The following is a 19,447-nucleotide window of genomic DNA, read 5'->3' on the forward strand; positions in this document are numbered from 1 at the left end:
TGTGATGAGTGGTGATGTATGGTAATGTGTGGTAAAATATTGTGATGTGTTTTGTAATGTGTTGATGTGTGTTGATGTGTGTTGATGTGTACTGAGGTGAGGTGACATGGGTTTAACGTCGCGTCAAAGATTATTGCACTTATATAGCGACGTGCATGTACGTGTGTATGTTTGTGTGGCTGTTTGTACTAGTTGGGACTGAAACCGATTTTTTAGTGCTAGCTCACTGAGATACCATGCCGCAGTTTAACATTAATACTCTGAGCCGACCAGTCCTTGTTTTAGCCCCTTAATGCCGAGCGCCAGACAGGGTAACAACAAGTACTATATTTTAACGTCTTTTGGTATGACGCGGAAGGGGGTGATGTGTAATGATGTGTAGTGATGTGTTGTGTTGTTTTGTGATGTGTTGTGATGTCTGTCGGTGCGTTGTGATATGTGTTGTATGTTAGTTTGTGTTGGAATGTGTTGATGTGTGTTTATGTTTGGTGACGTGTGTTAGTTTATATTGATGTATGTCGATATGTGTGTATGTATGTTGATGTGATGTGATGTTTTGTGAGATGTGTTGATGTCTTGTGATGTGTGTTGATGTATGTTGAGGTGTGGTGATTGGTGGTGATGTGTGTTGATGCGTATTGATGTGTTGTGATGTGTAGTGATGTGTAATGATGCGTGTTGATGCTTTGATGGTTACTTGTGTTGTGTTGCGATGTGTGTTAATGTGTGTTGTTATGTGGTGAAGTGTGGCGGTCTGTGGTGATTTATTGTGTTGTGATTTGTTTTAGTTTGTGGTGAAGTGTGTAAATTTGTGTTGATGTGTTTCGATATGTGTTGATGTGTTGTGATGTGTGTTGATGTGTGTTATATTGTGTTGATGTATGTTGAAAAGATGTGAGTGGTGGTGATGTGTTGTGATTTTTGGTGATATGTGTTGATGTGTGTTGATGCTTTGTGATGGGTGTTGATGCGTGTTAGATTGTTGTGAATGGTGATTATGTGTGGCGATGTGTTGTGATGTGTTGCTTTTCCTTGTGTGTTAATGCGTGTTAGTTTTTGTTGTTGTCTGGTGACATGCGGTGGTGTGCAGTGATGTATTGTGTTGTGTTGTGATATGTGGTGATGTGTTGCAATGTGTTTTGTAGTGTGATGCTGTGTGGTGATATGTGGTGGTATGCAGTGATGTATTGTGTTGCGTCTTGATATGTGGTGATGTGTTGCAATGTGTTTTGTTGTGTGATGCTGTGTGGTGATATGTGGTGGTATGCAGTGATGTATTGTGTTGCGTCTTGATATGTGGTGATGTGTTGCAATGTGTTTTGTTGTGTGATGCTGTGTGGTGATATGTGGTGGTATGCAGTGATGTATTGTGTTGCGTCTTGATATGTGGTGATGTGTTGCAATGTGTTTTGTTGTGTGATGCTGTGTGGTGATATGTGGTGGTATGCAGTGATGTATTGTGTTGCGTCTAGATATGTGGTGATGTGTTGCAATGTGTTTTGTTGTGTGATGCTGTGTGGTGATATGTGGTGGTGTACAGTGATGTATTGTGTTGTGTTGTGATGTGTTGCAATGTGTTGTGATGTGATTTGTTGTGTGTTGCTGTGTGGTGATATGTGGTGGTATGCAGTGATGTATTGTGCTGTGTAGTGATGTGTTGTGAGGTGTTTTGATGTCTATCAGTTGTATTAGTGTGTGTTGATGTGTGTTGATTTGATGCGATGTGTTGTGATGTGCTGTGATGTATGGTGATGTGTTGCAATGTGTTGCGATGTGTTTAGTTTGTTTTCAATATGTCGAGGTGTGGTGACTAATGGTGATGTGTTGTGATGTGGTGTGATATGTTGTGTTGTGTGTTAATGTGTGTTGATGTGTGTTGATGCGATGTAGTGTGTTGATGTGTGGGGGTAATGTGTGGTAATGTGTGTTGGTGGGTGTTGATGCGATGTAGTGTGTTGATTTGTGGGGGTAATGTGTGGTAATGTGTGTTGCCGGGTGTTGATGCGATGTAGTGCCTTGATGTGTGGGGGTAAAGTGTGGTAATATGTGTTAGTGGGTGTTGATGCGATGTAGTGCCTTGATGTGTGGGGGTAATGTGTGTTGGTGGGTGTTGATGTGTTTGCTGTGTGTGTTAGTTTGTTTTGATGTGGGTTGATGCGTGTTGATGTGTGTTTATGTGTCTGATGGGTGTTGACCTTTGGTTCAGTGTGTGATGTGTGAAGAAGCATGTGATGAATTGTGTAATGTGTGACGATCTTTGGTGTGTGTGTGTGTGTGTTGATCTTTGGTGTGTGTGTGTGTGTGTGTGTGTGTGTGTGTGTGTGTGTGTGTGTGTGTGTGTGTGTGTGTGTGTGTGTGTGTGTGTGTGTGTGTGTGTGTGTGTGTGTGTGTGTGTGTGTGTGTTTACGTGTGATATATGTGCTGATGTGTGTTGATATGCGTGATGCGTGTTGATGTGTGTGATGTATGGGATGCATGTTGACGTATGGCGATATTTAATCTTGGTGTGTGTCGATGTGTGATGATTTGTTTTATTGTGAGGTTACATTATCAGACTCCATTACATGGCGTTCTGTATTGCATCAATATATTTAGTATACTATATTTACTACAGTACAGAAAGCCATAACTGAGTGTTTTAATTTAAAGAAGAATTATGGCTGTTTTACTGACATCACATGCAGTTAAATTTCAGTTAGTTTTAAAATATATTGACCAACTCTAATTCTGTGTGTTCCCAGCTAAAACTGGAGACTCGTCTGCAGTGTGTCTCAGATTTTTAAATCTCGTTTGTATCAACATCGAGACGAGGATGTGTGGGAGTAGAGAAATATATCATCTCCCCAGGAGTATAAGTGGGGCAGCATATTGCTTTGGTAAGTCTTCGGGTGTACTACTTTACTTTAATTTACCTTCCCCCCCCCACCCCCCCCCCCCCCCCCCACCCCCACCCCACCCCCCCCCACCCCCCATAGTGACCAACCACACTTCATTTCTCAGCCATCCGCGCTGTGCAGTCAAACCCTGAATCTCACCCCTGCTGCACTGTTATGGCAATGACGCCCTGATTCTCACCCCATCTGCATTGTTACGGCAATGATGCCCTGATTCACAGCCCCTGGAACTATCACAGAGAACACAGCCTGCTTTACTCCACCTTGGAACTGTCATGGCAATCACAGCCCGGTGCTACTCCAAACTGTCATAGCGGCAACACCCCGATACTTATTCCCTCCAAACTGACATAGTGACCACACTCTGATTGTTATTCCCCCTTAACTTTCATCGTGACCACACCTTGATTCTTACCCGATCTACACAGTCATAGCTAGCCACATCCTGATTTTCCCATGACCAAACTGACATAGTGACCACACCCTGATTCCCAGCCCTCTTAATTGTCACAGCGACCACACCCTGCTTCCCAGCCCTCTTAACTGACATAGTGACCACACCCTGCTTCCCAGCCCTCTTAATTGTCACAGCGACCACACCCTGCTTCCCAGCCCTCTTAACTGTCACAGCGACGACACCCTGATTCCTAGCCCTCTTAACTGTCACAGCGACCACACACTGATTCCGAGCCCTCTTAACTGTCACAGCGACCACACCCTGATTCCCAACCCTATTAACTGTCACAGCGACAACACCCTGATTCCCAGCTCTCTTAACTGTCACAGCGACAACATCCTGATTCCCAGCCCTCTTAACTTGCACAGCGACCACACACTGATTCCCAACCCTCTTAACTGTCACAGCGACCACACGCTGATTCCTAGCTCTCTTAACTATCACAGCGACCACACCCTGATTCCCAGCCCTCTTAACTTTCACAGCGACCACACACTGATTCCCAGCCCTCTTAACTTTCACAGCGACCACACCCTGATTCCCAGCCCTCTTAACTGTCACAGCGACCACACACTGATTCCCAGCCCTCTTAACTGTCACAGCGACCACACACTGATTCCCAGCCCTCTTAACTGTCACAGGGACCACACCCTGCATCCCAGCCCTGTTAACTGTCATAGCGACCACACGCTGATTCCAAGCCCTCTTAACTGTCACAGCGACCACACGCTGATTCCAAGCCCTCTTAACTTTCACAGCGACCACCCACTGATTCCCAGCCCTCTTAACTGTCACAGCGACCACACCCTGATTCCCAGCCCTCTTAACTGTCACAGCGACCACACACTGATTCCCAGCCCTCTTAACTGTCACAGCGACCACACACTGATTCCCAGCCCTCTTAACTGTCACAGCGACCACACCCTGATTCCCAGCCCTCTTAACTGTCACAGCGACCACACACTGATTCCGAGCCCTCTTAACTGTCACAGCGACCACACCCTGATTCCCAACCCTCTTAACTGTCACAGCGACAACATCCTGATTCCCAGCCCTCTTAACTTGCACAGCGACCACACAATGATTCCCAACCCTCTTAACTGTCACAGCGACCACACGCTGATTCCTAGCTCTCTTAACTGTCACAGCGACCACACCCTGATTCCCAACCCTCTTAACTGTCACAGCGACCACACACTGATTCCCAGCTCTCTTAACTGTCACAGCGACCACACCCTGATTCCCAGCCCTCTTAACTGTCACAGCGACCACACCCTGATTCCCAGCCCTCTTAACTGTCACAGGGACCACACCCTGCATCCCAGCCCTGTTAACTGTCACAGCGACCACACCCTGCATCCCAGCCCTCTTAACTGTCACAGCGACCACACCCTGATTCCCAGCCCTCTTAATTGTCACAGGGACCACACCCTGCATCCCAGCCCTGTTAACTGTCATAGCGACCACACGCTGAATCCCAGCTCTCTTAACTGTCACAGCGACCACACACTGATTCCCAGCCCTCTTAACTGTCACAGCGACCACACCCTGATTCCCAGCCCTCTTAATTGTCACAGGGACCACACCCTGCATCCCAGCCCTGTTAACTGTCATAGCGACCACACACTGATTCCCAGCCCTCTTAACTGTCACAGCGACAACACCCTGATTCCCAGCCCTCTTAACTGTCACAGCGACCACACCTTGATTCCCAGCACTCGTAACTGTCACAGCGACAACATCCTGATTCCCAGCCTTCTTAACTATCACAGCGACCACACCCTGATTCCCAGCCCTCTTAACTTTCACAGCGACCACACACTGATTCCCAGCCCTCTTAACTGTCACAGCGACCACACGCTGATTCCCAGACCTCTTAACTGTCACAGCGACCACACCCTGATTCCCAGCCCTCTTAACTGTCACAGCGACCACACGCTGATTCCCAGCCCTCTTAACTTTCACAGCGACCACACACTGATTCCCAGCCCTCTTAACTGTCACAGCGACCACACCCTGATTCCCAGCCCTCTTAACTGTCACAGCGACCACACGCTGATTCCAAGCCCTCTTAACTGTCACAGCGACCACACCCTGATTCCCAGCCCTCTTAACTGTCACAGCGACAACACCCTGATTCCCAACCCTCTTAATTGTCACAGGGACCACACCCTGCATCCCAGCCCTGTTAACTGTCATAGCGACCACACGCTGAATCCCAGCTCTCTTAACTGTCACAGCGACCACACACTGATTCCCAGCCCTCTTAACTGTCACAGGGACCACACGCTGATTCCCAGCCCTCTTAACTGTCACAGCGACCACACCCTGATTCCAAGCCCTCTTAACTGTCACAGCGACCACACCTTGATTCCCAGCACTCGTAACTGTCACAGCGACAACATCCTGATTCCCAGCCTTCTTAACTATCACAGCGACCACACCCTGATTCCCAGCCCTCTTAACTTTCACAGCGACCACACACTGATTCCCAGCCCTCTTAACTGTCACAGCGACCACACGCTGATTGCCAGCCCTCTTAACTGTCACAGCGACCACACCCTGATTCCCAGCCCTCTTAGCTGTCACAGCGATCACACACTGATTCCAAGCTCTCTTAACTGTCACACCGATCACAACATGATTTCCAAACCTTTGAAATTGTCATGGCAACCAAACCCGTATCTTTCTCCTCGCGAAGCAGTCATTGCCACGACACACTGATGGTCAATCCTTCAAATGTCATGATGTCCAGACACTGATGGTCAACCCTTCAAATGTCATGATGTCCAGACACTGATGGTCAATCCTTCAAATGTCATGATGTCCAGACACTGATGGTAAACCCTTCAACTGTCATGCTGTCCAGACACTGATGGTCAACCCTTCAACTGTCATGATGTCCAGACACTGATGGTCAACCCTTCAAATGTCATGATGTCCAGACACTGATGGTCAACCCTTCAACTGTCATGCTGTCCAGACACTGATGGTCAACCCTTCAACTGTCATGATGTCCAGACACTTATGGTCAACCCTTCAACTGTCACGCTGTACATACAATGATGGGCAACACTTCAACTGTCATGCTGTCCAGACACTGATGGTCAACCCTTCAACCGTCATGATGTCCAGACACTGATGGTCAACCCTTCAACTGTCATGATGTCCAGACATTGATGGTCAACCCTTCAACTGTCATGCTGTCCAGACACTGATGGTCAACCCTTCAAACGTCATGATGTCCAGACACTGATGGTCAACCCTTCATCTGTCATGCTGTCCAGACACTGATGGTCAACCCTTCAACTGTCATGCTGTCCAGACACTGATGGTCAACCCTTCATCTGTCATGCTGTCCAGACACTGATGGTCAATCCTTCAACTGCCATGATGTCCAGACACTGATGTTCAACCCTTCAACTGTCATGCTGTCCAGACACTGATGGTCAACCCTTCAACTGTCATGGTGGCCAGACACTGATGTTCAACACTTCAACTGTCATGTCCAGACACTGATGGTCAACCCTTCAACTGTCATGCTGTCCAGACACTAATCGTCAATCCTTCAACTGTCATGCTGTCCAGACACTGATGGTCAACCCTTCAACCGTCATGATGTCCAGACACTGATGGTCAACCCTTCAACTGTCATGATGTCCATACACTGATGGTCAACCCATCAACTGTCATGCTGTCCAGACACTGATGGTCAACCATTCAACTGTTATGCTGTCCAGACACTGATGGTCAACCCTTCAACTGTCATGCTGTCCATACACTGATGGTCAACCCTTCAACTGTCATGCTGTCCAGACACTGATGTACAACCTTTCAACTGTCATGCTGTCCAGACACTGATGGTCAACCCTTCAACCGTCATGATGTCCAGACACTGATGGTCAACCCTTCAACTTTCATGCTGTCCAGACACTAATGGTCAATCTTTCATCTGTCATGATGTCCAGACACTGATGGTCAACCCTTCAACTGTCATGCTATCCAGACACTGATGGTCAACCATTCAACTGTCATGCTGTCCAGACACTGTTGGTCAACCCTTCAACTGCCATGTTGTGCAGACACTGATGGTCAACCCTTCAACTGTCATGCTGTCCAGACACTGATGGTCAAGCCTTCAACTGTCATGCTGTCCAGGCACTGATGGTCAAGTCTTTAACTCCCAAGCTGGCCAGACACAGATGGTCAACCCTTCAACTGTCATGCTGTCAAGTCACTGATGGTCAACCCTTCAACCGTCATGATGTCCAGACACTGATGGTCAACCCTTCAAATGTCATGCTGTCAAGACACTGATGGTCAACCCTTCATCTGTCATGATTTTCAGACACTTATGGTCAACCCTTCAACTGTCATGCTGTCCAGACACTGATGGTCAACCCTTCAACTGTCATGATGTCCAGACACTGATGGTCAACCCTTCATCTGTCATGATTTTCAGACACTGATGGTCAACCATTCAATCGTCATGCTGTACAGACACTGATTGTCAACCCTTCAACTGTCTTGCTCTCCAGACACTGATGGTCAACCCTTCAACTGCCATGTTGTGCAGACACTGATGGTCAAGCCTTCAACTGTCGTGCTATCCAGACACTGATGGTCAACCCTTCAACTGTCATGCTGTCAAGACACTGATGGTCAACCCTTCAACTGTCATGCTGTCCAGACACTGATGGTCAACCCTTCAACTGTCATACTGTCCAGACACTGATGGTCAACCCTTCAACTGTCATGCTGTCCAGACACTGATGGTCAACCCTTCATCTGTCGTGATTTTTAGACACTGATGGTCAACCATTCAGTCGTCATGATGTCAAGACACTGATGGTCAACCATTCAACTGTCATGCTGGCCAGACACTGATGGTCAACCCTTCATCTGTCATGATGTCCAGACACTGATGTTCAACCCTTCAACTGTCACGCTGTCAAGACACTGATGGTCAACCCTTCAACTTTCATGATGTCCAGGCCCTGATGGTCAACCCTTCAACTGTCACGCTGTACATAAACTGATGTCCAATCCTTCAACTGCCTTGCTGTACAGACACTGATGGGCAACCCTTCAACTGTCATGCTGTCCAGACACTGATGGTCAACCCTTCAACCGTCATGCTGTCCAGACACTGATGGTCAACCCTTCAACTGTCATGCTGTCCAGACACTGATGGTCAACCCTTCATCTGTCATGATTTTTAGACACTGATGGTCAACCATTCAACTGTCATGCTGTCCAGACACTGATGGTCAGCCCTTCAACTGTCATGCTGTCCAGACACTGATGGTCAACCCTTCAACTGTCATGCTGTCCACACACTGATGGTCAACCCTTCAACTGTCATGATGTCCAGACACTGATGGTCAGCCCGTCAATTGTCATGCTGTCCAGACACTGATGGTCAACCCTTCAACTGTCATGCTGTCCAGACACTGATGGTCAACCCTTCATCTGTCATGATTTTTAGACACTGATGGTCAACCATTCAATCGTCATGATGTCAAGACACTGATGGTCAACCCTTCAACTGTCATGCTGTCCAGACACTGATGGTCAACCCTTCATCTGTCATGATGTCCAGACCCTGATGTTCAACCCTTCAACTTTCATGATGTCAAGACACTGATGGTCAACCCTTCAACTTTCATGATGTCCAGGCACTGATGGTCAACCCTTCAACTGTCACGCTGTACATAAACTGATGTCCAATCCTTCAACTGCCTTGCTGTACAGACACTGATGGGCAACCCTTCAACTGTCATGCTGTCCAGACACTGATGGTCAACCCTTCAACTGTCACGCTGTACAGACACTAATGGTCAACCCTTCAACTGTAATGCTGTACAGACACTGATGTTCAACCCTTCAACCGTCATGCTGTCCAGACACTGATGGTCAGCCCTTCAACTGTCATGCTGTCCAGACCCTGATGTTCAACCCTTCAACTGTCATGCTGTCCAGACACTGATGGTCAACCCTTCAACTGTCATGCTGTCCAGACCCTGATGTTCAACCCTTCAACTGTCATGATGTCCAGACACTGATGGTCAGCCCGTCAACTGTCATGCTGTCCAGACACTGATGTTCAACAATTCAACTGTCATGATGTCCGGACACTGATGGTCAACCCTTCAACTGTCACGCAGTCCAAACTGTCATGGCATTTACACACTGCTTACCAGCATTTAACAACTGTCATGGCGTTCACAAACTAATTACCATCTTTAAAAAATGGCATGGCGTCCGCACCTGTGTATTACCCTTTACAAGCGATCATGTCGTTTACACACTGATTACCATCTTCAAAAACTGACATGGTGACCCAACCTCCTTACAAACCGTCATGTCGTTTACACACTGATTACCAGCCTTCAACATCTGTTGTGTCGTTTACACATCGATCACCATCTTTAAAAACTGGCATGGCGATCCAACTATAACCCTTTAAAAAACGGACATGGTGCCCACACCTGCTTATCACCCTTTACAATCCGATCTGCGTTTACATACTGATTATCAGCCTTTAACAACTGTCATGGCGTTCATACACTAATTGCCAGCCTTTAACAACTGTCATGGCGTTCACACACTAATTACCATCCTTTAACAACTGTCATGGCGTTCACACTCTAATTACCAGCCTTTTACAACCGTCATGACGTTCACACTCTAATTACCAGCCTTTAACAACTGTCATGACGTTCACACTCTAATTACCAGCCTTTAACAACTGTCATGACGTTCACACTCTAATTACCAGCCTTTAACAACTGTCATGACGTCCACGCTCTAATTACCAGCCTTTAACAACTGACATAGCGTTCACACTCTAATTACCAGCCTTTAACAACTGTCATGACGTTCACACTCTAATTACCAGCCTTTAACAACTGTCATGACGTTCACACTCTAATTACCAGCCTTTAACAACTGTCATGGCGATCACACTCTAATTACCAGCCTTTAACAACTGTCATGGCGTTCACACACTAATTGCCAGCCTTTAACAACTGTCATGACGTTCACACACTAATTACCATCCTTTAACAACTGTCATGACGTTCACACTCTAATTACCATCCTCAAAAACGTTCAAGGCGACCACATCCTGATTATCGCGCTTTAAAAACTAGTATGGCGACCAAACCTTGATTATAAGAATAAACAAAAAAAACTGTCATGGCATTGAGATACTGATTAGCAACCTTCGAATATACTGATTATCAGCCTTTAACAACTGTCATGGCGTTCACACACTAATTACCAGCCTTTAACAACTGTCATGGCGTTCACACACTAATTACCATCCTTTAACAACTGTCATGGCGTTCACACACTAATTACCAGCCTTTAACAACTGTCATGGCGTTCACACACTAATTACCAGCCTTTAACAACTGTCATGGCGTTCACACACTAATTACCATCCTTTAACAACTGTCATAGCGTTCACACACTAATTACCATCCTTTAACAACTGTCATGGCGTTCACACACTAATTACCAGCCTTTAACAACTGTCATGGCGTTTACACACTAATTACCAGCCTTTAACAACTGTCATGACGTTCACACACTAATTACCAGCCTTTAACAACTGTCATGGCGTTCACACTCTAATTACCAGCCTTTAACAACTGTCATGACGTTCACACACTAATTACCATCCATTAACAACTGTCATGACGTTCACACACTAATTACCAGCCTTTAACAACTGTCATGACGTTCGCACTCTAATTACCAGCCTTTAACAACTGTCATGGCGTTCACACACTAATTACCAGCCTTTAACAACTGTCATGGCGTTCACACACTAATTACCATGCATTAACAACTGTCATGACGTTCACACTCTAATTACCAGCCTTTAACAACTGTCATGACGTTCACACACTAATTACCAGCCTTTAACAACTGTCATGACGTTCACACTCTAATTAACAGCCTTTAACAACTGTCATGGCGTTCACACACTAATTACCAGCCTTTAACAACTGTCATGGCGTTCACACTCTAATTACCAGCCTTTAACAACTGTCATGGCGTTCACACTTTAATTACCATCCTTTTACAACTGTCATGGCGTTCACACTCTAATTACCATCCTTTTACAACTGTCATGACGTTCACACACTAATTACCATCCATTAACAACTGTCATGACGTTCACACTCTAATTACCAGCCTTTAACAACTGTCATGGCGTTCACACTCTAATTACCAGCCTTTAACCACTGTCATGGCGTTCACACTTTAATTACCATCCTTTTACAACTGTCATGGCGTTCACACTCTAATTACCATCCTTTTACAACTGTCATGACGTTCACACACTAATTACCATCCATTAACAACTGTCATGACGTTCGCACTCTAATTACCAGCCTTTAACAACTGTCATAGCGTTCACACTCTAATTACCAGCCTTTAACAACTGTCATGGCGTTCACACACTAATTACCAGCCTTTAACAACTGTCATGGCGTTCACACACTAATTACCATCCTTTAACAACTGTCATGGCGTTCACATACTAATTACCATCCTTTAACAACTGTCATGGCGTTCACACTCTAATTACCAGCCTTTAACTACTGTCATGGCGTTCACACACTAATTACCAGCCTTTAACAACTGTCATGGCGTTCACACACTAATTACCAGCCTTTAACAACTGTCATGGCGTTCACACACTAATTACCATCCTTTAACAACTGTCATGGCGTTCACACTCTAATTACCATCCTCAAAAACGTTCAAGGCGACAACATCCTGATTATCGAGCTTTAAAAACTAGTATGGCGACCACACCTTGATTATAAGAATAAACAAAAAAAACTGTCATGGCATTGAGATACTGATTAGCAACCTTCGAAAGCTATGGGCGGTAACTTTTTTATTCTTATTTTAAAACTCGTTCTGGAAACTAATTAAGCTTATTTTTTTCAATTTGCAGAGGAATACGTCTGTGATGAACAGAAACCTTGTGCTAATGGAGGCACATGCACGGAGATATGGAACGGCTACAGCTGCGCCTGTCTGCCTGGTTTTTCGGGCGTGCACTGTACAGGTAGGTTTCAGAGTAGCCATGATGGGATGACTTCGCTTCAACGCACCTTTAAGACGTTTTGAGCGGCATGACGGCGTGTCAGATTGTTTTTATTAGTTTGTATGTTTGCTGTATGACACCACACTCAGTAACATTCCAGCTTGATTATCACCATTTAAAAACTGTCATGGCGTTCACACACTGATTATCACCACTTCGAAACTGTCATACCAACCACTCCCTGAGATTCATGCTTTGGAAACTTTCATGGCGATCATATCCTGACTTTCAGCCCCTTGATACTTTATTTTCGATTATTCGCAACTGTTATGAAACCATGCCCTGATTTTCACCCTTTCGAAACTGTCATATCGACCACAACCTGATTATGACCCTTTAAGAGCTGTCGTGGCGTTCACACCCTGATTATCACAAACGAACTACCACCCTTTACAAACTGCCATGGCAATCACATCCTTACTTTTACCCCTTCAAAAAACAGTATTGGTATTGACTTTTACTCATTCAAAACTGTCACAGCGACCACATCAAGATTTGCAACCATTCGTAACTGTCATTGAAACCATCCACTGATTTTCATCCCTTCAAAACCTTGATCTTTACCTCCTCAAAACTGTTTTTTGCGTCCATATCTTGATTTCCACCCATTCGAAACTTTCCTTGTGACCACACCCTGATTCTCACGCCTGCGAAACTCTCACATTGACCGGACACTTATTTTCACCCCTTCAAAACTGTTTTGGCGTCCAAATCTTGATTTTCAAGAACTCAATCCTGCCATAGAGACAATACCCTGATTCTGATCCCTTCGAAACTCTCCTGGTAACAATAATCAGAGACAATACCCTGATTCTGATCCCTTCCAAACTCTCCTGGTAACTATATTCAGAGACAATACCCTGATTCTGATCCCTTCCAAACTCTCCTGGTGGCTATATTCAGAGACAATAGGCTGATTCTGATCCCTTCCAAACTATCCTGGCAACTATATTCAGAGACAATACCCTGATTCTGATCCCTTCCAAACTCTCCTGGTAACAATAATCAGAGACAATACCCTGATTCTGATCCCTTCCAAACTCTCCTGGTAACTATATTCAGAGACAATACCCTGATTCTGATCCCTTCCAAACTCTCCTGGTAACAATAATCAGAGACAATACCCTGATTCTGATCCCTTCCAAACTATCCTGGTAACTATGTTCAGAGACAATACTCTGATTCTGATCCCTTCCAAACTCTCCTGGTAACTATATTCAGAGACAATACTCTGATTCTGATCCCTTCCAAACTCTCCTGGTAGCTATATTCAGAGACGATACCCTGATTCTGATCCCTTCCAAACTCTCCTGGTAACTATATTCAGAGACAATACTCTGATTCTGATCCCTTCCAAACTCCCCTGGTAACTATATATAGAGACAATACTCTGATTCTGATCCCTTCCAAACTCTCCTGGTAGCTATATTCAGAGACGATACCCTGATTCTGATCCCTTCCAAACTCTCCTGGTAACTATATTCAGAGACAATACCCTGATTCTGATCCCTTCCTAACTCTCCTGGTAACTATATTCAGAGACAATACTCTGATTCTGATCCCTTCCAAACTCTCCTGGTAACTATATTCAGAGACAATACCCTGATTCTGATCCCTTCCAAACTCTCCTGGTAACTATATTCAGGGACAATACCCTGATTCTGATCCCTTCCAAACTCTCCTGGTAACCATAGTAACTATATTCAGAATGTCGCACCTTGACAATTGCTACTGGAACCACTACCTGGTTTCCAATCCTTCGAAAGTATTGTCCACTCACTGATTGTATGAAAAATGAAAACTGTTTTGGCGTCCATACCTTGATGTTTACCCATTCGAAACTCTCACAGTGACCACACCCTGATTGTCATACAGGAAGAACTATCACGGCGGATATACTCTGATGTTCATACAGGAAGAACTGTCATGGCGGATATACCCTGATGTTCATACAGAAAGAACTATCATGGCGGATATACCCTGATGTTCATACAGGAAGACCTATCATGGCGGATATACCCTGATGTTCATACAGGAAGAACTATCATGGCGGATATACCCTGATGTTCATACAGGAAGAACTATCATGGCGGATATACCTTGATGTTCATACAGGAAGAACTATCATGGCGAATATACCCTGATTTTCATACAGGAAGAACTATCATGGCGGATATACTCTGATGTTCATACAGGAAGAACTATCATGGCGGATATTCCCTTGTGCTCATACAGGAAGAACTATCATGGCGGATATACCCTGATGCTCATACAGGAAGAACTATCATGGCGAATATACCCTGATGCTCATACAGGAAGAACTATCATGGCGGATATACCCTGATGTTCATACAGGAAAAACTATCATGGCGGATATACCCTGATGTTCATACAGGAAGAACTATCATGGCGGATATACCCTGATGTTCATACAGGAAGAACTATCATGGCGGATATTCCCTTGTGCTCATACAGGAAGAACTATCATGGCGGATATACCCTGATGCTCATACAGGAAAAACTATCATGGCGGATATACCCTTGTGCTCATACAGGAAGAACTATCATGGCGAATATACCCTGATGCTCATACAGGAAGAACTATCATGGCGGATATACCCTGATGTTCATACAGGAAAAACTATCATGGCGGATATACCCTGATGTTCATACAGGAAGAACTATCATGGCGGATATACCCTGATGTTCATACAGGAAGAACTATCATGGCGGATATACCCTGATGTTCATACAGGAAGAACTATCATGGCGGATATACCCTGATTTTCATACAGGAAGAACTATCATGGCGGATATATCCTGATGCTCATACAGGAAGAACTATCATGGCGGATATACCCTGATGTTCATACAGGAAGAACTATCATGGCGGATATACCCTGATGTTCATACAGGAAGAACTATCATGGCGGATATACCCTGATGTTCATACAGGAAGAACTATCATGGCGGATATACCCTGATTTTCATACAGGAAGAACTATCATGGCGGATATATCCTGATGCTCATACAGGAAGAACTATCATGGCGGATATACCCTGATGTTCATACAGGAAGAACTATCATGGCGGATATACCCTGATGTTCATACAGGAAGAACTATCTTGGCGGATATATTCATTGAAACTGCCATGGCGACGGTGGACAAATTTTCCCTCATTCGGAACTGTTATGGAAACCATATTCTGATTATCACCCCTTTGAAGCTGTCATAGCGACCACTACCTGATTATCACCTTTTACAAACCGCCATGGCGTTCACACACTAATTAACCCCCTTTACAAACAGCCATTGCGTCCAAACACTGATTAACAACCTTCAAAAATATTTACGGTGTTCACACACTGATTATGACACTTCAACAACTTTCATGGCGCGCAGACACTGATTTCCACCCTTCTAAAACTGTCATGAAGACAATGTCCTGATTATCTCAACTTTCACAATTGTTGCCTCTATGAACAGTGGTTCAGTAACACTAGTCATAGGAAGTGCACTCTTCACGGTTGAGAACTTATTTTTGTAGCAGAAGTAGTTGTAGTTGCAGCAGCAGCATATGTGGAAGATGCTCAATACATTTAGTGTCAATAATAATCATAAACTCCAAATTAGCCATATCAAGGAAAACCTTCGGTCAGAATATAAATGTAGACTGAACGAAATCTGGAGTTTAGAGCTGAATGCTCGCCATAAAGTTAAAGAAACAAATCCTTTTGCTATACCTATCCTTTCGTATTCTTTTGGTGTTTTTTATTGGACAAAACAAGAAATTCACGGTATTGACACCCTCACACGGAGAATCATTTCAGACAATAGAGCCAACCATCCTCGTTCTCCTTAATCGCTTATATTGATAAATTTATCTTTCTATTTATCCTATCTATATATGTGTAACATTTTAACAAACAACAAAGTCCCTTCATCTACAAACTAGGAACAATCTTTACCTATTGTACGTTTGTTTTCCAGTCTCCAGTGCCCGGAAGCTAGACATCCTGATTGTAGAAGATGTGTCGAGCTCCATCGGCAAACCCAACTTTGACGAAATGAAACGATTCCAAGAGAGTATGGTAAACTCTACCACCATAGGCCGTGATGCTGTTAACGTTGCATTGATAGCGTTTTCTTCAAACGCTAGGGTGGTATTCAGATTCACTGAATATAGCAACAACAAGTCGGGGGTTCTGGCAGCTCTCCAGCAGCAAACATACGAAGAGGGTCCCTCTACGAACATTGGAGATGCCATCAAGCTGGCTACAAGTACAATTATAAATGGCGACCGCAATGACGCTGACAACAAGGTCATCATGTTTACCGATGGGTACACCACAATGGAAGACCGGGGGGCCATTGCTGCCAGTATTGGTTCTCTGAAAGCCAAAGCTGAGGTATTTGTCGTTGCTATCTCGGAAGTAGATGCCAATTCTACAATCCACCTAATTGCTTCGGGACCGTCCAACATCATCCAGATTGGCTCCCCTGATGCAGTCAGTGCTGTCCTGCAGAAGATGATGGCTCCATAAGGGGAGATGAAATAGCTGCACTAAATGTTATTTCATAACCAATAAATGATCTGCATATGCTGCGAGTTTGTTGTTTCGCGAGTGATAAGGGGAAGCGTGCGTGCGTGTGTCAGGGATTCCACGTGTCACAACAACCGTCTTCCCACGATGTTTATCTTATAAACAAATTCTACTGCAGAATAAACCCCACCATTCATTACTGACTGTTTAGTAAAGCAACACCAACAGCAGAGACACTACTGACTGTTTAGTGAAGCACAGCCAACAGTGGCATTACTGACTGTTTAGTGAAGCACAGCCAACAGTGGCATTACTGACTGCTTAGTGAAGCACAACCAACAGTGGCATTACTGACTGTTTAGAGAAGCACAGTCAACAGTGGCATTACTGACTGCTTAGTGAAGCACAACCAACAGTGGCATTACTGACTGTTTAGTGAAGCACAACCAACAGTGGCATTACTGACTGTTTAGTGAAGCATGAGCAAAGTGGGAACGTGTTATATCAACCACAAGGGGATGGTTATAGTCGGAACATGGTACATCAACCATAGGGTATAGTTATAGTCGGAACGTGTTATATCCACCATAGGAGCAAAGTTATAGTCGGAACGTGTTATATAAATCATAGGGGCATGGTTATAGTGGAAACATGTAATGTTAACCATGGGGGCATGAGTATAGTCGGTACGTGTTATATCAACCAATGGGGCATGAGAGAAGCTCGAACATGTTATATCAAGCATAGGTGCCTGCGTAAAGTCGGAACGTGTTGAATCAACCATTGGGGCATGGTTATAGTCGGAACGTGGAATATCAACCGTAGGGACATAGTTATAATCTGAACGTGTTATATCAACCATAGTGGCATAGTTATAATCGGAACGTGTTATATCACCCATAGTGGCATAGTTATAGTCGGAACGTGTTGTATCAACCATGGGAGCATTATCAAAGTCGGAACAAGTCATATCAACCAAAGGTGCTTGCGTATAGTGCAAACGTGTTATATCAACCAATGGGACATGGTTATAGTCAGAACGTCTTCTATCAACCATAGGGGCATGGTTATAATCGGAACGAGTTATATCAACCGATGGGGCATTGTTATAGTCGGAACGTGTTATGTCAACCAATGGGGCATAGTTATATTCGGAACGTGTTATATCAACCATAGGGGCATAGTTATAGTCGGAACGTGCTATGTCAACCAATGGGGCATGAGCAAAGTCGGAACATGTTATATCAACCAAAGGTACTTGCGTATAGTCGGAACGTGTTATATCAACCAATGGGGCATAGTTATAGTCGGAACGTGTTATGTCAACCATAGGGTATTGTTATAGTCGGAACGTGTTGTATCAACCAATGGAGCGTGCCTATAGTCGGAACGTGTTATGCCAACCAATGGGGCATAGTTATAGTCGGAACGTGTTATGTCAACCATAGGGTATTGTTATAGTCGGAACGTGTTGTATCAACCAATGGAGCATGCCTATAGTTGGAACGTGTTATGCCAACCGATGGGGCATTGTTATAGTCGGAACGTGTTATGTCAACCAATGGGGCATAGTTATATTCGGAACGTGTTATGTCAACCATAAGGGCATAGTTATAGTCGGAACGTGTTATATCAACCAATGGGGCATGATTATAGTCGGAACGTGTTATGTCAATCATGGGGGCATAGTTATAGATGGAACGTGTTATATCAACCCATTGGGCATGGTCATAGTGGGAAAGTGTTATGTAAACCAATGGGGCATGGTTACAGTCGGAACGTGTTGTATCATCCATTGAGGACATGGTTATTGTCGGAACGTGTTATGTCAAGCAATGGGGCATAGTTATAGTCGGAACGTGTTATATCTATCTATTTGTTCTCGACTCAATGAGTTAAAGTACGCCTTCATACAGGGGGATCACTGCTGAGTGCACCAGGAAACAACAACAATAGCAGTATTATAAGTGCTGTAAGGTACTTAAGGTACTTACTAAGTCAAACTGTGAAGGATGTAGCCTCCACCCTGAGCACCTTGCACGCTCACAGCTTGCACTGAATCACATACAGATAACTAGGTATTCTTGGTTGATATACATATACTGAACCGCAAAAGAAACGTCACCATGGATATATATATGAGAAACCGTATTTGTCCAAACTCTGTCAATATACTTTGAGACATTAAACATGAAACGTGGTGCCCATGGGAATGCCTACTTCTATAAAGTACTGCTTACTAAATATCTGACTCCCAAATAGTATATCTTACCAATGAGGATAACCAGCATTTCACATATTATTTTCTCAGTAAAGCTCACATGCCAGTTTTGACAAATTGACCCGAACCTCTGAGGATATATATGTAACTATGTCCACGGTCACCCCGGTTTATCACTAAACCCGATAGATCAAGG

General features: G+C 44.5%; 1 protein-coding gene across 2 annotated transcripts in view; it reads left to right on the forward strand.

The window, feature by feature from the left end:
* The window catches only part of LOC124117639, a 40,522-nt gene extending 23,434 nt beyond the window's left edge, over positions 1-17,088 (forward strand). For both annotated transcript variants that reach the window (XM_048395812.1, XM_046479616.2), the window contains 3 exons: positions 2,742-2,876; positions 12,332-12,445; positions 16,477-17,088. In XM_048395812.1, coding sequence (XP_048251769.1) covers positions 2,742-2,876; positions 12,332-12,445; positions 16,477-17,030 — 803 coding nt within the window. In that variant the 3' untranslated portion in view covers positions 17,031-17,088. The remainder of the gene's footprint in view (positions 1-2,741; positions 2,877-12,331; positions 12,446-16,476) is intronic.
* Positions 17,089-19,447: the final 2,359 nt, after the last annotated feature.

Source organism: Haliotis rufescens, unplaced genomic scaffold (genome assembly GCF_023055435.1).
Source record: "Haliotis rufescens isolate VD_foot unplaced genomic scaffold, xgHalRufe1.0.p SCAF_149, whole genome shotgun sequence".
Lineage (NCBI taxonomy): Eukaryota > Metazoa > Mollusca > Gastropoda > Lepetellida > Haliotidae > Haliotis > Haliotis rufescens.